General features: G+C 46.7%; 1 protein-coding gene across 2 annotated transcripts in view; it reads left to right on the top strand.

Moving 5' to 3' along the window:
- dnaaf5 (dynein axonemal assembly factor 5) overlaps positions 1-11839 on the top strand; it is an 89232-nt gene extending 77393 nt beyond the window's left edge. Inside the window, exons 11-13 of one of the 2 annotated variants that reach the window (XM_078418105.1) lie at positions 1230-1386; positions 2427-2618; positions 10653-11839. In XM_078418105.1, the coding sequence (XP_078274231.1) occupies positions 1230-1386; positions 2427-2618; positions 10653-10780 (477 nt within the window). In that variant the 3' untranslated portion in view covers positions 10781-11839. Of the gene's footprint in view, positions 1-1229; positions 1387-1764; positions 1808-2426; positions 2619-10652 lie in introns of those variants that run through there. The other variant, XM_078418106.1, reaches the window with a different exon arrangement.
- Positions 11840-16416: the final 4577 nt, after the last annotated feature.

Raw genomic sequence — 16416 nt, forward strand, 5'->3', positions numbered from 1 at the left:
AGATTAAATAGGAACCCGAGGGGTAACTTTTTCACACAAAGGGTGGTGGATGTATGGAACAAGCTGCCGAAGAAAGTTGTTGAGCCAGGTACGATCACAACGTTTAAGAAACATTTAGACAGGTACATGGATAGGACAGATTTAGAGGGATATGGGCCAAACGCAGGCAGTTGGGACTAGGGCAGGTGGGACAAGTTAGGCCGAAGGGTCTGTTTCCACACTGTAAGACTCGATATAGCTCCAAGTTTGGAAGAAGCAGGGAGCAATATATTATATACTCATTTATTATATCTTCCTGGTTGTTGCTTCAGTCTGTAACGTTCGTTACGCTCTTGATCAGCTCGGTATGATTGCTGTGCGTTTTCTGTCCCACACAGAACATAGCACCAGAATAGGCCCTTCGGCCCACATTCCTGTGCCTAACATGGTGCCTACCAGCTCTTATCTGCCTGTGCCATTTTAAAAGAAAGTGCACATAATCCATATTCTTCCATTCCCTGCATGTCCATGTGCCTATCTAAAAGTATCTCATATCCCACTATCATACCTGCCTCCACCACAACCCCCGGCAGCGATTGCCAGGCAATCACCACCATCTGTTTAAAAACAAATTGCCCAGTGCATCTCCTTTAAACATTGCCGCTTTCACCTTAAAGCAATGCCTCTAGTGTTTGATATTTCCATCCTGGGGAAAAGGCTCTGACTTTCTACGCTATCAGTGCATTTTATAATTTTATATACTTCTATCAGGTCTGCCCATAACATCTGCATTCCAGGGAAAGCAGTCCAAGTCTATTCACCCTGTGGCTAACACCCACCAATCCAGGCATCATTCTGGGTAAATCTCCTTTTGCATTGCAGACCCCCCCCCCCCGGTCTTATGTAGGGTTATGTCCTGCAGACCCTCGCGTATGTCAGATATTACATATGTCGGACACGGAAGTGTTACTGCGCAAACATAAATTAACGTTTCGATGCGGAGACCACATGGAAGTTCTGACGTGGAGACCACGGGGGAACTCTTACGCTGAGACCATGAGGGAGATCTGACACGGAGACCTTGTGAGAACTATGACGTGGAGACCATGTGGGAGCTCTGCCGCAGAGACCACATGGGAGCAAACACGAGGACAGCTGACTGGCTTGCTCATTATTGCAATTTGATTCATCGTAGTTAGGAGGTTTGTGTAAGAAGTCAGCCTGACTGCCGTTCTCTGCTGCTTCAACAGGCCCTTGGATTGTATGAAGACTTGATGCCAAAAGTGATTGCAGCACTGGATGAAGATTCCAAAATGACTCGATTACTGGCTTGTCGAGCCGTTGGTGCCATTTTAAAAATTTGTGGGAACCAGTTGGATCCTGACAAGCTAAATAAATTGTACCCAGGTAGCGTATTTATCAACAGGATGCTGCAAATCTGTTCACACAGGCATGTTGTAACTCACCTGCAACTTCCTCACAACTTGCATTTGCAGATTTTCCTTTAATCCTATGCTGATACAAGTTTCTGATTTTAATGTTAATATTCTTTTTGCCAGTTCTATTAATCACGGAAATAAAAAATATTTTTTAATGTTTAAGATTAAATACTTCCTTGCACTTGATGAAACGATGGAACCATTTGAGAGCTTGTGTGTGTCATGAGGGGAATTGATAGGTTGAATGCACAGTCTTTTATCCAGCGTGGGGCAATCAAGAACCAGAGGACATGGGTGAGAGGGGCAGGATTTAATAGGAACTCATAGGCAACTTTTTCTCTCATAGGGTGGTGCGTATAGGGAATGAGCTGCCAGAGGATGTAGTTGAGGCAGTACAATAACAATATTTAAAAGACACTTTGGCAGGTACGTGGATAGGAAGCTTTAGAGGTGTTAAGGACCAAATGCAGGAAAATGGGACTAGCTTCTTGGTTGGCATGGACAAATTGGGCTGAAAGGTCTGTTTCTGTGCCACATGGCTCTATGATTCTATGAACCTCTATGACTTACACCAGAAGTAAATTTCTTTGAATATTGCTACAGGAAATCTAAGAAAATTTGTGGATTAGTTTCTCTTCTTAATAATCACCACAGATTGTGGCATCTTGTCAACATTAATAATTAGGGTGGCACAGCAATAGAGTTGCTGCCTTACAGCGCCACAGACTACGGGTACTGTCTGTACAGAGTTTGTATGTTCTCTCCATGATCGGGTGGGTTTTCCCCGGGTGCTCCGGTTTCCTCCAAAGGCGTACAGGTTTGTAGGTTAATTGGCTTCAGTAAAATCGTAAATTGTCCCTAGTGTGTAGTAACTATCCTATAGTGTACAGTGTACCATCCCTGTTCGTGTACAGGGATCGCTGGCTGGCGCGGATCCAGTGGGTCATAGGGCCTGTTTCTGTGCTGTATCTTGAAACTAAACTAAATTATTTCTTTTTTTAACATCAGAGCTGCTAAAACGGTTGGACGATAGTTTGGATGACGTACGTATAGCAGCTGGCAGAGCTTTGAGTATTTGGTTCCAGTGTGTTGGGAATGATTATGACAGGTTACACTACAAGAGCCACATTGAGTTCCTCTATCGTGGGCTGTTGGTGCATCTAGATGATCCAGAGAGTGAGATCCAAAAAGTATTTCTTGGTAAGAGCTTTCTAATACATTTCTTTGATTTTTCCGTTCACTCTTCACCACGTTATTTGTAACTGTAATGCATAAATACTCTAAATTGGGTAGACAATAGATCATGCTCTTAAAAGTTGCACTCATTCTTACAATAGTATGCATTATTTTGTGATGATTAATTTCCTAATGCACGCTTTATAATAGCGCTTTGGTTTGCCCACTCTTGACTTCTAAAGATAGCTGGTACAGAATCCTTTGAGAAATATGTAACTATACGAGTTATTGATGTTGGGGTGAGAGTTTCCATGTACAATAAACCCTCATTGCTACGGACATCTTTGTGAGGGATTTTGGTTTGGGCAGACGGGGACGTCCGTTCGTGGTGGGGGTTGGCGGGCAGTAAAACACTCCTGACGAGCGATGCATTGGGCATGGGTTTGCATATGCAGCAGCCCACCACTGCATCTGCGTGGCCCTGGCAACGCGTACCTCAGGCGAACCTCGTGGTAACATCGCAAGGCTCCTTTTTGCCTCTCATCCCGCTCCTGCCAGGTTGCCCGATAACCTGGCGCCACGTGATGTGCTTCCGGTTGCGGGAGCGGCATTTGGCAGCATTAAGGCAGCGTGAGTACCGGGCCCGTACCTGACGCGCCACGTGTGGGGTTGAGGGCTCTGCGGATCCGTGGCTTATGAAATCCCCTTGGTTTAACTCCACCAGCACCGTTCTTCTTCCCACTCGGCCTTGGGTTAAGCAAGTTGATATTTATTCCCCTTACTCAGTTACAGCGGACAATCGCCAATAATGGGCACCATTCCCGCCCCCTCTCACTCCTGCCCCTCCATGGTCCGTTATAACAAGGGTTTACTATATTGGGGAATAGTCCACAGAAGAGATGAAGGAGACCAAAGAACAAAAGATAAACCTTTGGAGGATTGTTAGATCAAAGTTATTTTTAAACAAATGGAAAAAAGTGGAATAACATAGAACTAGAGTGAACGGGTGATCTATGGTCGGCCCTGTATGCGTAAAAAATAGACTATCACTAAGAATTTGGAAAACCTTTCATGTCCCTGGACTATTCGATTCTCTTTTTTTCCATTTGTTTAACAATAACTTTAATCTAGCAATGATTTTATATGTACATTCATCCAAGCACCATCAGTCTGAAGAAGGGTCTCGAACCGAAACGCACCCATTCCCTCTCTCCTAGATGCTGCCTGACCTGCTGAGTTACTCCAGCATTTTGTGATGCCTTCGATTTGTACCAGCATCTGCAGTTATTTTCCTACACAAGCACTTTAAAAGGTAGCCTGATCCAGAGGCTCGAGTAAGCCTGCTGCATGACTGAGTAAACCTTTCCCTTCCATCTCCGTGCAACTCTCACATCTCTTTTACCCATCCTCCAGTGTAGCCGCAGCCTAAACTTAGCAAAGTCCTGTGAGACAAACAAGTGGGCTTGTGTATTATGTTAAGCTGGGAGAGAAGGTGGTAATGAGTTGCCAACTTGAACCATTCCAGCTGTTGTGATGTAAGTCCTCCTACAGTGTAACTGGAGTGGGAGTTAGATCTACAATGTTCATTGGTTTCTCTCTTTTACTCCTTTAGAATGGGAACAATGATGTACATTGCATTACCCTTGAGATCTTCCTGAAATTATATGTCAGGAAAACAAGTAATAATTTTCCAGATTGAAGGGAGCCTGTAAAGAAAAATGCTTTTTAAATACAGAGCCTATCCAGAGAAAAGGTCTCAAAATACTGGAGTAATTTAGCAGGTCAAGCAATGCTATCTGACCCGCTAATTTCCTCCAGTCCTTTGTGTCTTTTTTTGTAAACCAACTTCTGCAGTTCCTTGTGCCTTCAGTTAATGTCAAACCATATTGCTGGTGTAGGAAGGAACTTCAGATGCTGGTTTACACCAAACTTGGACACAAAATGCTGGAGTAACGTAGTGGGTTAGGTAGCATCTCTGGAGAAAAGGAATAGGTGATGTTTCGGGTCGAAACCCTTCTTCAGACTTCTTCAGAAAGAAGGGTTTTGACCCGAAACATCACCTATTCCTTTTGTCCAGAGATGCTGCCTGACCCGCTAAGTTACTCAGGCACTTTGTGTCTATCTTCAAACCATACTGCTGGCTCTGAAATCTTACAACAGCTAGGCGACAACGTTTTTGAAGCAAGATGTCATTGAATTTTATCTAATTTCCTTGAATATAACCTTAACTCCAACTTCCATGTTGTATTTCAAACTCCTCTTACCAGTGAAGAGTCGATTGGCTACTATACCCAGCCTGTCCTGGTTTATACTCCTGAGCTGGATCTGAAAGTCATATTTTGTAGGCTGAATTAGCATTTAGCTGTGGAAATATCGACATAAATGTAAAAGGAATAAGTGTTCGCGGATGGTGGATGCATAAGTCAGACTTGGGTCAGACTGCTGTGATTACTTTAAGATCCGTTTCTCCCTCTTGAGGACAAACATGTTCGGAGCTGTTGCATCTGTGAACCGAACTGTTACCCCTGCCATTTGATACATACTCGATCTGCTTCTTATAACCTGTGAGTGACTTCCTGCCCCTAGGAGGTATTTGGGGTTTAGCTCCTTCAACTGTGGTTTAATCCCTTGTCAGGCTGCAACAACCCAGTAGGTATTTGGTAACAAGAGTTTCTTTTTGCAGGTATGGTTTCAGATTAGCTATGTTGAAACCCTAAAGGGGGGCTTATTTCGTTTAGTTTACAGCGTGGAAACAGGCCCTTCGGCCCACCGAGACAGTGCCGACCAACGATCAACCACACACTCGTTCTATCCTGCACGCTAGAGACCATTTTGAGATTTCTATTTGCTGATGTCTATTCTACAATTTGCTGATACCTATTTTCAATTATTAGTTGAAAATAGAGATCAGCATCAGGCATTGTGCTCATTGTCGGATGAGGGAATACATACCTTGGAGAGGTAGGTCGCTGGAGCAAGCAGCAACACCTTCCAGGCCACTTGCCTAAACCCATGCAGGAAGCAGATGTGTATAGTTAATCTTCATGAAAGGGATTGGTAATGGCGAGGGTGAGGCTGCAGCTTGGATCAGGAACATGAAGTTACTGGATGCGCAGTGATTCAGAGGCAGCAACTCCCTCCACACCATCTAGAGAACTTTAATTCCATTGATTAAATAAAACCATGTTAAAAGTTGGTATCTGAAACATTGGCTGTAAAACAAGATCATTGCAGAAATCCATTTGGTTCACTGATATCTTTCAGGAACAGTTTGCCCACTTCCCTGTGCCCCACTTGGATCTGCACCCATTTCTCCCCCCCCGTCCCCCATCGTCTTCCACCCATATTCCTAACTCTGGCTTCATAATTCACACCTCTTCTATCAAAATCTCACACTTTTTGTTGTTACATCTCTGGCTTTGGAACAAGCATCTTCCTATGAAAACCCTCCACCTCACCTGTATCTACCTGTCACATGCCAAGCTTTGTCCTGCCACCATCTCTCTTCCAGCTTTCTCCTCCCCTCCTCCCCCCACCACAATCAGTCTGAAGAAGGGTCCTGACCTGAAACATTACCTATCCATGTTCTCCAGAAATGTTGCCTGACCCGCTAAGTTACTCCAGCACTTTGTGTCTATTTTGTAAACCAGCGTCTGTAGTTCCTTGTGCGGCCGTCCAATGAAGACGGATAAGGTTTTTCTTCTTTCTGAAAGGGTTGTAAGTCTTTGGAGTTCTTTTCCTCAAAGGGCAGTGAAAGCAGAATCATTGACTAATTTGAGGGCACAGTGGCGCATCGGTAGAGTTGCTGCCTTACTGCTCCAGAGACCCGGGTTTGATCCTGACTACGGGACCTTGTACGTGCTCCCTGTGACTGCGTGGATTTTCTCCGGGTGCTCTGATTTCCTCCCATGCTCCAAAGACGTACAGGTTTGTCAGTTAATTAGCTTCTGTAAATTGTAAATTATCCCTGGTGTGTAGGATAGTGCTAGTATAACGGGGTGATCGCTGGTTGGCACAGACTCGGTGGGCCGAAGGGCCTGTTTCCACGCTTATCTCTAAAGTCTAAAGGTCGACAGACTCATGGGAAGGAGGCGAAAAGTTACTATGGGTAGATGGCTATGCGCTGATCTTACAATCAGATTACATCAGGGATGCTGCCTGACCTACTGAGTTACTCCAGCCCTTTGTGTCCTTTGTTTAGAAACATTGCTGTTCCCTCATCCTCACTTGGATTAATCTTCTGGAGTCTCTTGTCCTGGAAGGACCTTTGTCACATGAGATGCGGATTAAATGCTGAACTTGGCAGTAAATCCCACATTGCATGAATGATTGAAAAAAAACTTGGCTAGCAATGGGATTAGTGTTGGTGCCCCTGACTGAGGAGAGAAAGTAGACCACAATTCCGGTTCCAACAACCTCTGGAAATTGCTCATCATTTAGTCTCCCTAAGAAAGCTTCGCATTGATGCCTCTTGTGAATGAACAATTTGCCGAACTGAGATCTCCAGATTTACACATGGCAAACAGTTGCTTGGGTGAAATATTAGGGAAAACCCATAATAATTAGGCTTCAGAAGAGGAAGGGAGAACATTAGTAACTCCTCTGGGAGCCTATTTCTGGCTCCTATGTCTGTTGTGGCACTGGGTCAAATGTGCTGGATTCTGCCTTTGGACTGCAGTGTCATGTCCAGCCTGTTACTGTAAAACTGTCACATATAATGCATCTCCAGTTGAAACCTCCACGAAACGATGTTAAACGTGGACACAGAGTTCCCGAATATAAATTTTACATATGAATTGCTGTATTATCCTTGATGATATTTGCTACTCTCTGTTTTTGCCACTCGCGTCCTGGAATTTTAAGTGAAACCCCAATGCTTTGAAAAAGCATTTGATAAAACTCACTGATAATTACGCTTTGTTGAAATGTCTCCACACGATTCCTTGTTCCAATAAAAATATTAAAGATATGAATGGAGGTTTTTAATATTTTTAATGCAGGATGGTTGCTGTTACTTGTCTTTGCCAGGTTTTACTTAAGCAAACTATAAAACACTGCCTTTGCCAAAATGGCAGTAAATGAACAACAGCGGTATTGACTGCAGTCTCTGTGATTAACCTGGGGTTCTCTTTTTTTCATTTTAGCGTTTTTATAACTCCATAGTCAATGCACTCTGAGTGCTGTCTACGTGGAGTTTGCACCTTCTCCCTGTGATCGCGTGGGTTTCCTTCGGGCACTCCAGTTTTCTCCCACATCCCAAGGCCGTGCGATTTTGTAGGTTCACTAAGCTCCTGTAAATTGCTGCCAGTGTGCAGGGAATGGAAACAAAAGTGGGATGACTAGAACTTGTGTGAACGAGCGATCGATGGTCAGCATGGACTCGGTGGACCAAAGTGCCAGTTTTCATGCTGTACCTCTAAAGTAAAATATGTAACCAGGGGTATGATTTGAAGGACACAAAGAGTACAGTGCTACCCATGGTGAGCACAATAAGAAGGCTCCGACTCTCTGTCAGCTAAATATACCTTTAATCACTCTGAATAGTTCTGCTTCACTTTTTTTCATTATATGTCTGACATTTAAAACCTTAACATTTGACGTAATGCATTTCGTGTGAAATAATTTTTTGTCTCCAACATTGTCAAGTAAGATTTGAAAAATTCCGAGTAACAAGTTCAAATTTAATTTGATTTAAAACCACAGAAGACATTGATTTATTTTTTCCTTCCGTCCTCTGAAAGTTTGCCAGCTCCTCAGTTCTGGTGTTTTGAGTTCTTGCCAGCAGCAAGTCATGGTAATGTCAGGGAAATGGATAGTTTCTTTCTTTTCGGCCGTTGGCTGTTGACAATTCTGGGCATGTTTGAGCAAGGTTTCCATTGAATGTGAGCACCCACTAGGTCAGTGTTTCATGAGCACTGTAGTCAAAGCATTATCCTATATTATACTTGTGAAAACAGATACATGCTAACACCAGTCTTTATTATGTTTAGCTGCTAGGAGCAAGTCAAACTTCTGTAGTGCTGCCAAATGACCCGGCATGAAAAGAGCTTAACATAGGAAGATTTATGGAATTTTGGATCTATTTTCAAGGGACTCTGCAGGTTGAAGAAAACATGCTTTTAAAGCACAAGCCTTCAGCTGCCTTTCAACTGATGTTTACACACTTTCCATAATTCCATTTTAAGAATGATGAACTGTAATGTAAATGGTACAGTAGCAGCCACAGACTTTCCTCTCTTCACCCCCCCCCCTCCCCACCCCACCACCTTTGCTGCCCCAATCTCAACATCCCTCTTCAAGTTCGAATAAATGGTTTCTGAATATCAGAACTGGTTTGACGAGAAAGCAAAATTCATACACTGGGTTGGGAGACGGTGTTTTGTAATTGAGACAGGATTCATTGCAGGCACTTATGGGTTAGTCTGCTGTCTTTTTCACAGTTCGTTAAATTGCTGAAATTCTAACTTTCACTGGGGGGGGGGGGGGGGGGGGGTTGGGGAAAGGCAACCAAATGGTGATTGTGTATTTTTGATTAATCAATCTGAAGAGGGGTCCCGATCCTAAACATCACCTGTCCATTCCCTCCACAATTGGTGCCTGACCCACTGAGTTATTCCAGCACTTTGTGTTTTGCGCAGATTCCAGTATCTGTAGTTCCTTGCGTCTCATGATGTTGTGTGGATCTGAAGTGTAACATTCTACCAATGAGGGATGTGGATACACTGTGGCACAGCAGTAGAGTTACTGCCTTACAGCACCAGAAACCTGGGGTTGATCCTGACAATGGGTGCTGGCTCTACGGAGTTTGTTTGTTTTCTCTCTGACCGCAAGGGTTTTCTCTGGTTTGTCAGTTAATTGGCTTCTGTAAATTATCCCTAGTGTGTGGGGTAGAACTAGTGCACCAGTGATCTCTGGCTGGCTCAGACTCAGTGGACCATACGGCCTGTTTCCACGCTGTATCTCTAAACTAAACTTGAGAGCACAGAGGTATAGAAGGGGTTTAAAAAAAAAAATATTTAAAAAGAAAAATTGCTACCTATTAAGTCAACATTAAGTGGTAGTTTGAATTTGGTTTCTATTTTTTAAATGTTAGTTTTTTTAAGATGCAGTATGGCCCTTCGGCCCACTGAGTCCACGCTGAGCATCGATCACCTGTTCACACTACACTTCTATGTTATCCTGCTTTCTCATCCACTGCCTACGCATTAGGGGAAATTCACAGTGGCCAATTAACCAATTTTACTGCTAGATATTTGACAATATGCTCTGAGAGAAAGTGACTTATTCCAAATCACAATGGTTGCAATGCTACTTTGTTATGTACCAAGGTACAGTGAAATTCATTTTTATGTACAGATCAGTACATATCACTATACATAAGCACTTAGATACATCTTAGATAAGCATCTCAGATACAGTACAAGTGTATAGTAGTAGTAGACTGAGACAGTATACACAGTTGCCAGTTTTGGCACCATTTTGAAGTCCCAGTTGTTGTAAGTGCAGGGTTCTTGACCTGACCATGCGGGCCCATTGTCCTGGTGGCGTTGCGGGGTTGGCCTGGTCAAGTATAGCCGTGGTGTTCTCCGCTGCAGTTCCACTGCTGCAGTCCGTGTCCGGTCCATGCGCTCAGCCTTTTGTAGCGGTGCCCAGTCCATCTGAGCCCCAGGCTCTGGCAGGGCATCCAGCGGCCCACTCCACTGTCGATGCAATGCACTCTGTTTGAACAAAGCTGGAAGATGAGCAATCGTACAACTCCGATCTTTATATCTGTAGTACAAATAGTTTGCACAAGGGGCAAAAGGGATGGATCTGTATTTTGAGAATTTAAACCAGGGTTTATCAAATCATAGAAGTACCTTCAGCGCCATCTGGTGAAAAATCAAACCAACACACACGTGAAACATTAACTTCACAAATGATGCTGAGTTCCCGATTCCTAGGTGTGTCAAAGGTTCAATGGTACTTTACTGTCACTTGTACCGAGGTACAGTGAAAATCTTTTTTTTTACATGCTGTTGAGTAAAAAGCTTACTACACATTGCTTTCTCTCGGCAGATGTTCTGAAAGTGGGGAGCTTGCTTTCGCCTGCCCTGCTGACACAGGAGATCGAGGCTGTGAAGCACAAACACCGCAGCACTTACTACTGTGAGCAGCTGTTGAGGCACATTCAGGAACACAGCTAAGTCCACATCCCGATGTTCCAGCTGAAGATACGATGCACATGTCGGGAGCCAAGTCACCGAGGAAAACACACACTTGGTATTTATAGAACACGGATGAAAGGGTAAACCATAAACATGAAGATTATGGTAGATATTCCAATATTAAAATACCAGACGATAGGATTGTGTTGATGGATATCTAAAGTTAGTGTTGGGTTGTAATTTCTTCTTGGATTAATTTTGTCAGACAGTCATTAATATAACATTAATTTGCCTTTACATTTAGACAACAGTGCCATTACATGAAATCAGCAGTGCCTCATTGCACTGCGATCCTAAGCTACAAAGAAGCTGCTCCAGCTTTGATTCTCTGTTGTATGAGATAGAGGCGTTTGAAAGAGCACTTGAAGAAGAGGATTGTGCTGTTTTTGTATGACTTCTGAATAGGCATCTGGGTCCTGAGCATCCAAAAACGTCAAATAATGTTGTTCTAGAAGCAGCACAGCATTATTCCCAAGAGAGACACAAAGTGCTGGAGTAACTCAGCGGGTCAGACAGCATCTCTGGAGAAAAGGAGTAGGTGACATTGGCAGTCTTTTTCTCCAGAGATGCAGTCTGACCCGCTGAGTTACTGCAGCACTTTTGTGTCTATCTTCGTTATAAGCCAGCATCTACAGTTCCTTCCTGCATAGAAGTATTCCCTTGTGCACTCTTTCATCCAAAGGTATAAACTGCTTCCAACACGTGCAGATCTGATTACTGATGTCCAGTCATTTTTTGCAGTGTTTCCCTATTTCTAAATCTGATGCCTTTTATTAATCTGTTCTGTTTTGGCTCAAGAGGAGGAAAAGAAAGGTTAATATATTATTTTTGCCTTTCTGGTTTGAAGTAAAATATTTTTCCTCAAGAAGTTGATATGTTCTGTGATTTTTGTATGTGTTTAGAATTATATTTTTATTTTTCTGCAATTTGTATTTTTCTTGCTCAGTTTTAATTTTAAATTCAGATTTATTCTCCCCAATCCATCTTTCAATTCTGAAACTGTGGGATTCAAAGATGATTTTATTCTCTAATTTTGTGAATTCTCCTTGTACATTGTTACTGATAGATAAGTCAATATGTTTGCATTTGAACAATGTAGAGTGACCGATGTTTATTTTTGCACAGACTTTCATAAAAATTAGTTATGGTAACGCTTTTTCGATATCTTTAGAAAGTACAAAAAGTTTTCTTTGAAAATTTCAACCAAGGCATTCAAGTTTTGAGCAATGTCCTGGACAATAAAATAATAAAATAACATTTGCTGTAACTATTTTATGCAATATTGAAGATAAATTAGTTGGTGGGAAAAGTTATGTTGTAGACTGATGAACAAGTGAAGTCACATCATTGGAGAAAACATTAAGCCTTTTCAGCAACTGCACCACACGATTCTCAAGATGCCCACATCTGGATCAAAGCCTAACAGTCTTTTATGTTTGAACCTTATCTAGATGTTAGGGAGATTGAGGTTGATGAGGGAAGTGTTTCTTTCAATAAAGTATACCTTGGGTCCAAAGAGTGGATTTATCCAGATAAAGGAATTCCGTGAATACACGTGAATACACACCTTGCCTAAGGAGTATTTGTAAAGAGACGTCCTTTGCACACAGAGTCTTTTACTGGATATTGTTTATTAATGTCACTACACATGATATGCCCTAGCTGTCCGTGGTCATCACTGGAACTAGAGAGCGAGCTGGAGGTGGGGAAGCTACAATTATACAAGAGACAATGGGGAGTGGTTAGTAGTGGTGAGGTCACTATGTTAAAGGAACATGCACTGATCTACATCCTTCCTCTTGGAAACAAAAGCGACCACGGCTCATGCGCTAGGCTCAAACTACAAGCAGGGAGCAGATAGAATGCAGCACAACACAGACTACTCGTACACACCGTACCGGACAGGCGGCCTGACCACTCTCCCAGAGCGGGTGCGCAACCCACCATCCCCTCCGGTCGAAGGAACAGCATGGACAGGTGCGGGTACAGAGGCTGGGGAACCAGGGGAAGGAGGAGGACTGGGAAGCGATACACGCGCAGGCGAGGGAGGGGAAGGGGGCTGGGGCGACTGCGGATGTACCGGAGCAGGAGGCACATCAGGCACCGGGGACTGGACGGGAGGTGAATACGGGACCGCGGGAGGCGGTGCAGGCTCGTTTACCAGCATCAGGTGCTGGCGGGTACGACGGTACACGGTGCCCTCGTAGTTGACCAGGTACGACCGTGGAGAGTCAGCATTGCCGACGACCACGGCCAGCCGGTGGTGACCGGAGGTGGACTCCATCCGGACAACCTGGCCAGCGAACAGAGGTGGAAGGGGACGGGACGATTTGTCAAAGGAGCGCTTCTGAATGAGCTGCTTTTCAGTGAAGCGCTCCCTGACAGCGGCAGGGCTCCGAGCCGTGGGTTGCAGGGATTGCTGGGAGACGGGGATAGGGGGTCTAGTGGTGCGGGACATGAGGCGCTGGGCAGGGGAACCGAGCGCGGGGTCCCGGGAGATGTTGCGGAGGTTGAGGAGGGCAAGGTACAAGTCCGAACTGTCAAGCCGGCAACGTTCCATCAGTTCCTTAGCGCTGCGGACAGCGCGCTCTGCAAGTCCATTGCTTTGCGGGTACTCGGGGCTGCTGGTGATGTGGCGAAAGTTCCACCGGGTGGCGAAAGCAGCAAACTCCGCGCTGGTAAACTGGCTGCCGTTGTCGGACTGGAGGGATGCCGGGGAACCAAAGGTAGAGAAGTGGCGGCGAAGCTTCCCGATGACGGCAGCAGACGTGAGGGACGGCAGCAGGTCCACCTCGAACCAGCTGGAGTAGGAGTCCACCAGGACCAGGTAGTGTTTGCCACGCCACTCGAAAATATCGGCGGCAACAGCCATCCACGGCAACTCGGGAGCCGGCTGCTGCAGGAGAGGCTGGCGCTGCTGATGAGGTAATAGGCTGTTGCAGGCAGCGCAGGCGGAGACCCTGTCCCGGATGTCCTTGACCATGCCAGGCCAGTAAAACTGTGCTTGGGCCTGGGATAACGTGGCCTCCACCCCTGGGTGTCCGTTGTGGGCAGTCTGGAAGTAGTGATCTCGCAGCGCAGCCGGCACCACAACCTTGTGACCCTTCACCACCACGCCCGCGTGCAGCACCAGTTCATCCCGAACCAGGAAGTAGGGCACGGCACCAGCCGGCAGGGAAGACCGTCGTTCAGGCCAGCCACGGCGGATGACGCCCTCAAGCTGTTGAAGGTCCGGATCAGCGGCAGTGTGTGTGACCAGGGACTGCATCTGCCAAGATGGAATGATGTTGACGTTCAACACCATCAGGTCAGCCGATTCGTACGGATGGCGTGAAATGGAGGGTAGTGGGGCACGGGACAAAGTGTCTGCCACGAACATCTCCTTGCCTTTGCGGTACACGATTTCGAATGTAAAACGCTGCAGCTGCAGCATCATTCGCTGCAAGCGGGACGAGGCTGCGTGGATGGGCTTGTTTAAAATAGAGACCAGCGGCTGGTGGTCAGTTTCGATGGTGAAAGTTTTTCCCAGAACGTAGTCTCTGAATTTGGAGCACGCGAACACCACGGCAAGGAGCTCCTTTTCAATCTGGGCGTAGCGCTGCTCAGCAGGGGTCATTGTGCGAGAGGCATAGGAGACGGGCAGCTGTCGGTCGTCGTAGAGCTGCAGGCAGGCAGCACCAAGGCCGAACCGAGATGCATCGCAGGTGAGGACGATTGGCCTGTTCAGGTCGAAGAACTGCAAAGTGGGGGTCCGTGCGAGTCTGGACCTCAGGGCCACGAAGGCCGATTGGTGGTGCGGGAGCCAGACCCAGGCATTGTCCTTCTTGGTCAGCTCCCTCAGGGGGGCACTCAGTTCGCTGAGGTCGGGTATGAACTTACCCAAGTAGTTGACCATGCCCAGGAAGCGCTGCAGGCCGGGCACGTCAGTGGGAGCGGGCATTTCGGTGATCGCCGCCGTCTTCTCGGGGTCTGGCTTCAGGCCCCCCGCCGTGAAAACGTGGCCGACGTAGGTGACTTCCTCAACGCGGAACCGACACTTCCTTCGATTAAGCTTGAGATTGATCTCACGAGCCTTGTCCAGGACTTGGCGGAGGTGTCGGTCATGCTCAGCGACGTCCCTCCCGTACACCAGGATGTCATCCACAATGATGGCGCACGGCAACCCAGCAAACAGCTGCTCCATCGTACGCTGAAAAACCTCGCTTGCCGAGTTGATCCCAAAAGGCATGCGGAGGAAACGGAACCTGCCGAACGGTGTGCTGAAGGTGGTCAGGAAGGAGGAACGTGCATCCAGCGGGATCTGCCAAAAGGAGCTCTTGGCATCCAGGACCGAGAAAACTGTGGCTGGACCGACCTGTGCCGCGACGTCCTCCACCGTCCGCATGGGGTAGTGCGGGCGTTTAATAGCCAGGTTCAGGTCCTTGGGGTTGATGCAGATCCTGATCTCGCTCGCGTCCTTCTTGGCAGCGACCACCATGGTGGAGACCCACTGGGTGGGGGCACTCACCTCCTTGAGGATGCCCATGTCCACCATGCCACGTAGTGTGGACTCCATGCGGCCCTTCATGGCAAAAGACACACGGTGGGCCGGTCTGACCACTGGGTCGACCCCCGGGTCCACAACGATCTTGTAGGCACAGGGCAGCTTCCCCAGGACGTCATCAAATCGGTCAGGGTACTCGATCAGGGGGTCCATGGGGGCCTGCACCAGGTGGATGTCGCGGTGGAATGAGACCAAACCAAAGTCCTGGCATGCACGGGCGCCCAGCAGGGTGACGTTGTCAGATGCTAGCAGGAGGAACGTGAGGGGCCGAGAGGTCTTCAGAACAGTACAGATAACCGTTGCCTTTCCCACGGCAATCAGAACGCCTCCCCCATAGGCATGGAGGCGGGAGTTGTCAGGAGTAACCCTCTCCCCCGAGCTTATCTGCTCGAAGAGGCCCACAGACATAACATTTGCATAAGCCCCAGTATCGACCTTGGCAGGGAAGGAGTGTCCATTGACTGTAACATGCACGGATGGGTCCGTTATCAATGCAGGTGCACCCAAAAGCGAAAACACCATAGAGTCTCCATGGGAGGAAGCCGTATCTGAGCCATGGAGTTCCTCATGTTGGTACCGGGAACCGGTTGCGCTATCATCGTTCGCAAGGTTGTTTAGACTCCCTCTAGGAGCAGGGACAGGTCTCCCACGAGAACGACAAGCTGCTGAAAAATGGTTCTGCTTCCCGCAGGAATTACAAGTTTTGCCCTGCGCTGGGCAAACGTTATACCTGTGTGACGAGAAGTTGCAGTTTGGGCATCTGCGAGGGGTGACCATAGTGGGCGCGGAGGGGGCGACCCTGGTCTGCGGGTCATTCAATCGCCGGCGGCCGGTGAAATTTATGTCCTGGGGCGCCGGCCGAGATACTGAGCCAACAGCAGAGGCCATGCGTGCGGCATGTATGGCGTCCGTTAGCGACAGGTCAGGCTTCATCAGGAGCTCATCCCGCAGCTTAGAGTTTAGGAGACCGTTGACCAGGACGTCCCTGATCATCTCGTCGGGTGTAATCGTTTGAAGGCGGCACCGCCGAGCCATATGTCTTAAAGATGCAATGAAGGCGTCAACGTGCTCC

The sequence above is a fragment of the Rhinoraja longicauda genome, chromosome 21 (assembly GCF_053455715.1).
Source record: "Rhinoraja longicauda isolate Sanriku21f chromosome 21, sRhiLon1.1, whole genome shotgun sequence".
NCBI classification, from domain to species: domain Eukaryota; kingdom Metazoa; phylum Chordata; class Chondrichthyes; order Rajiformes; family Arhynchobatidae; genus Rhinoraja; species Rhinoraja longicauda.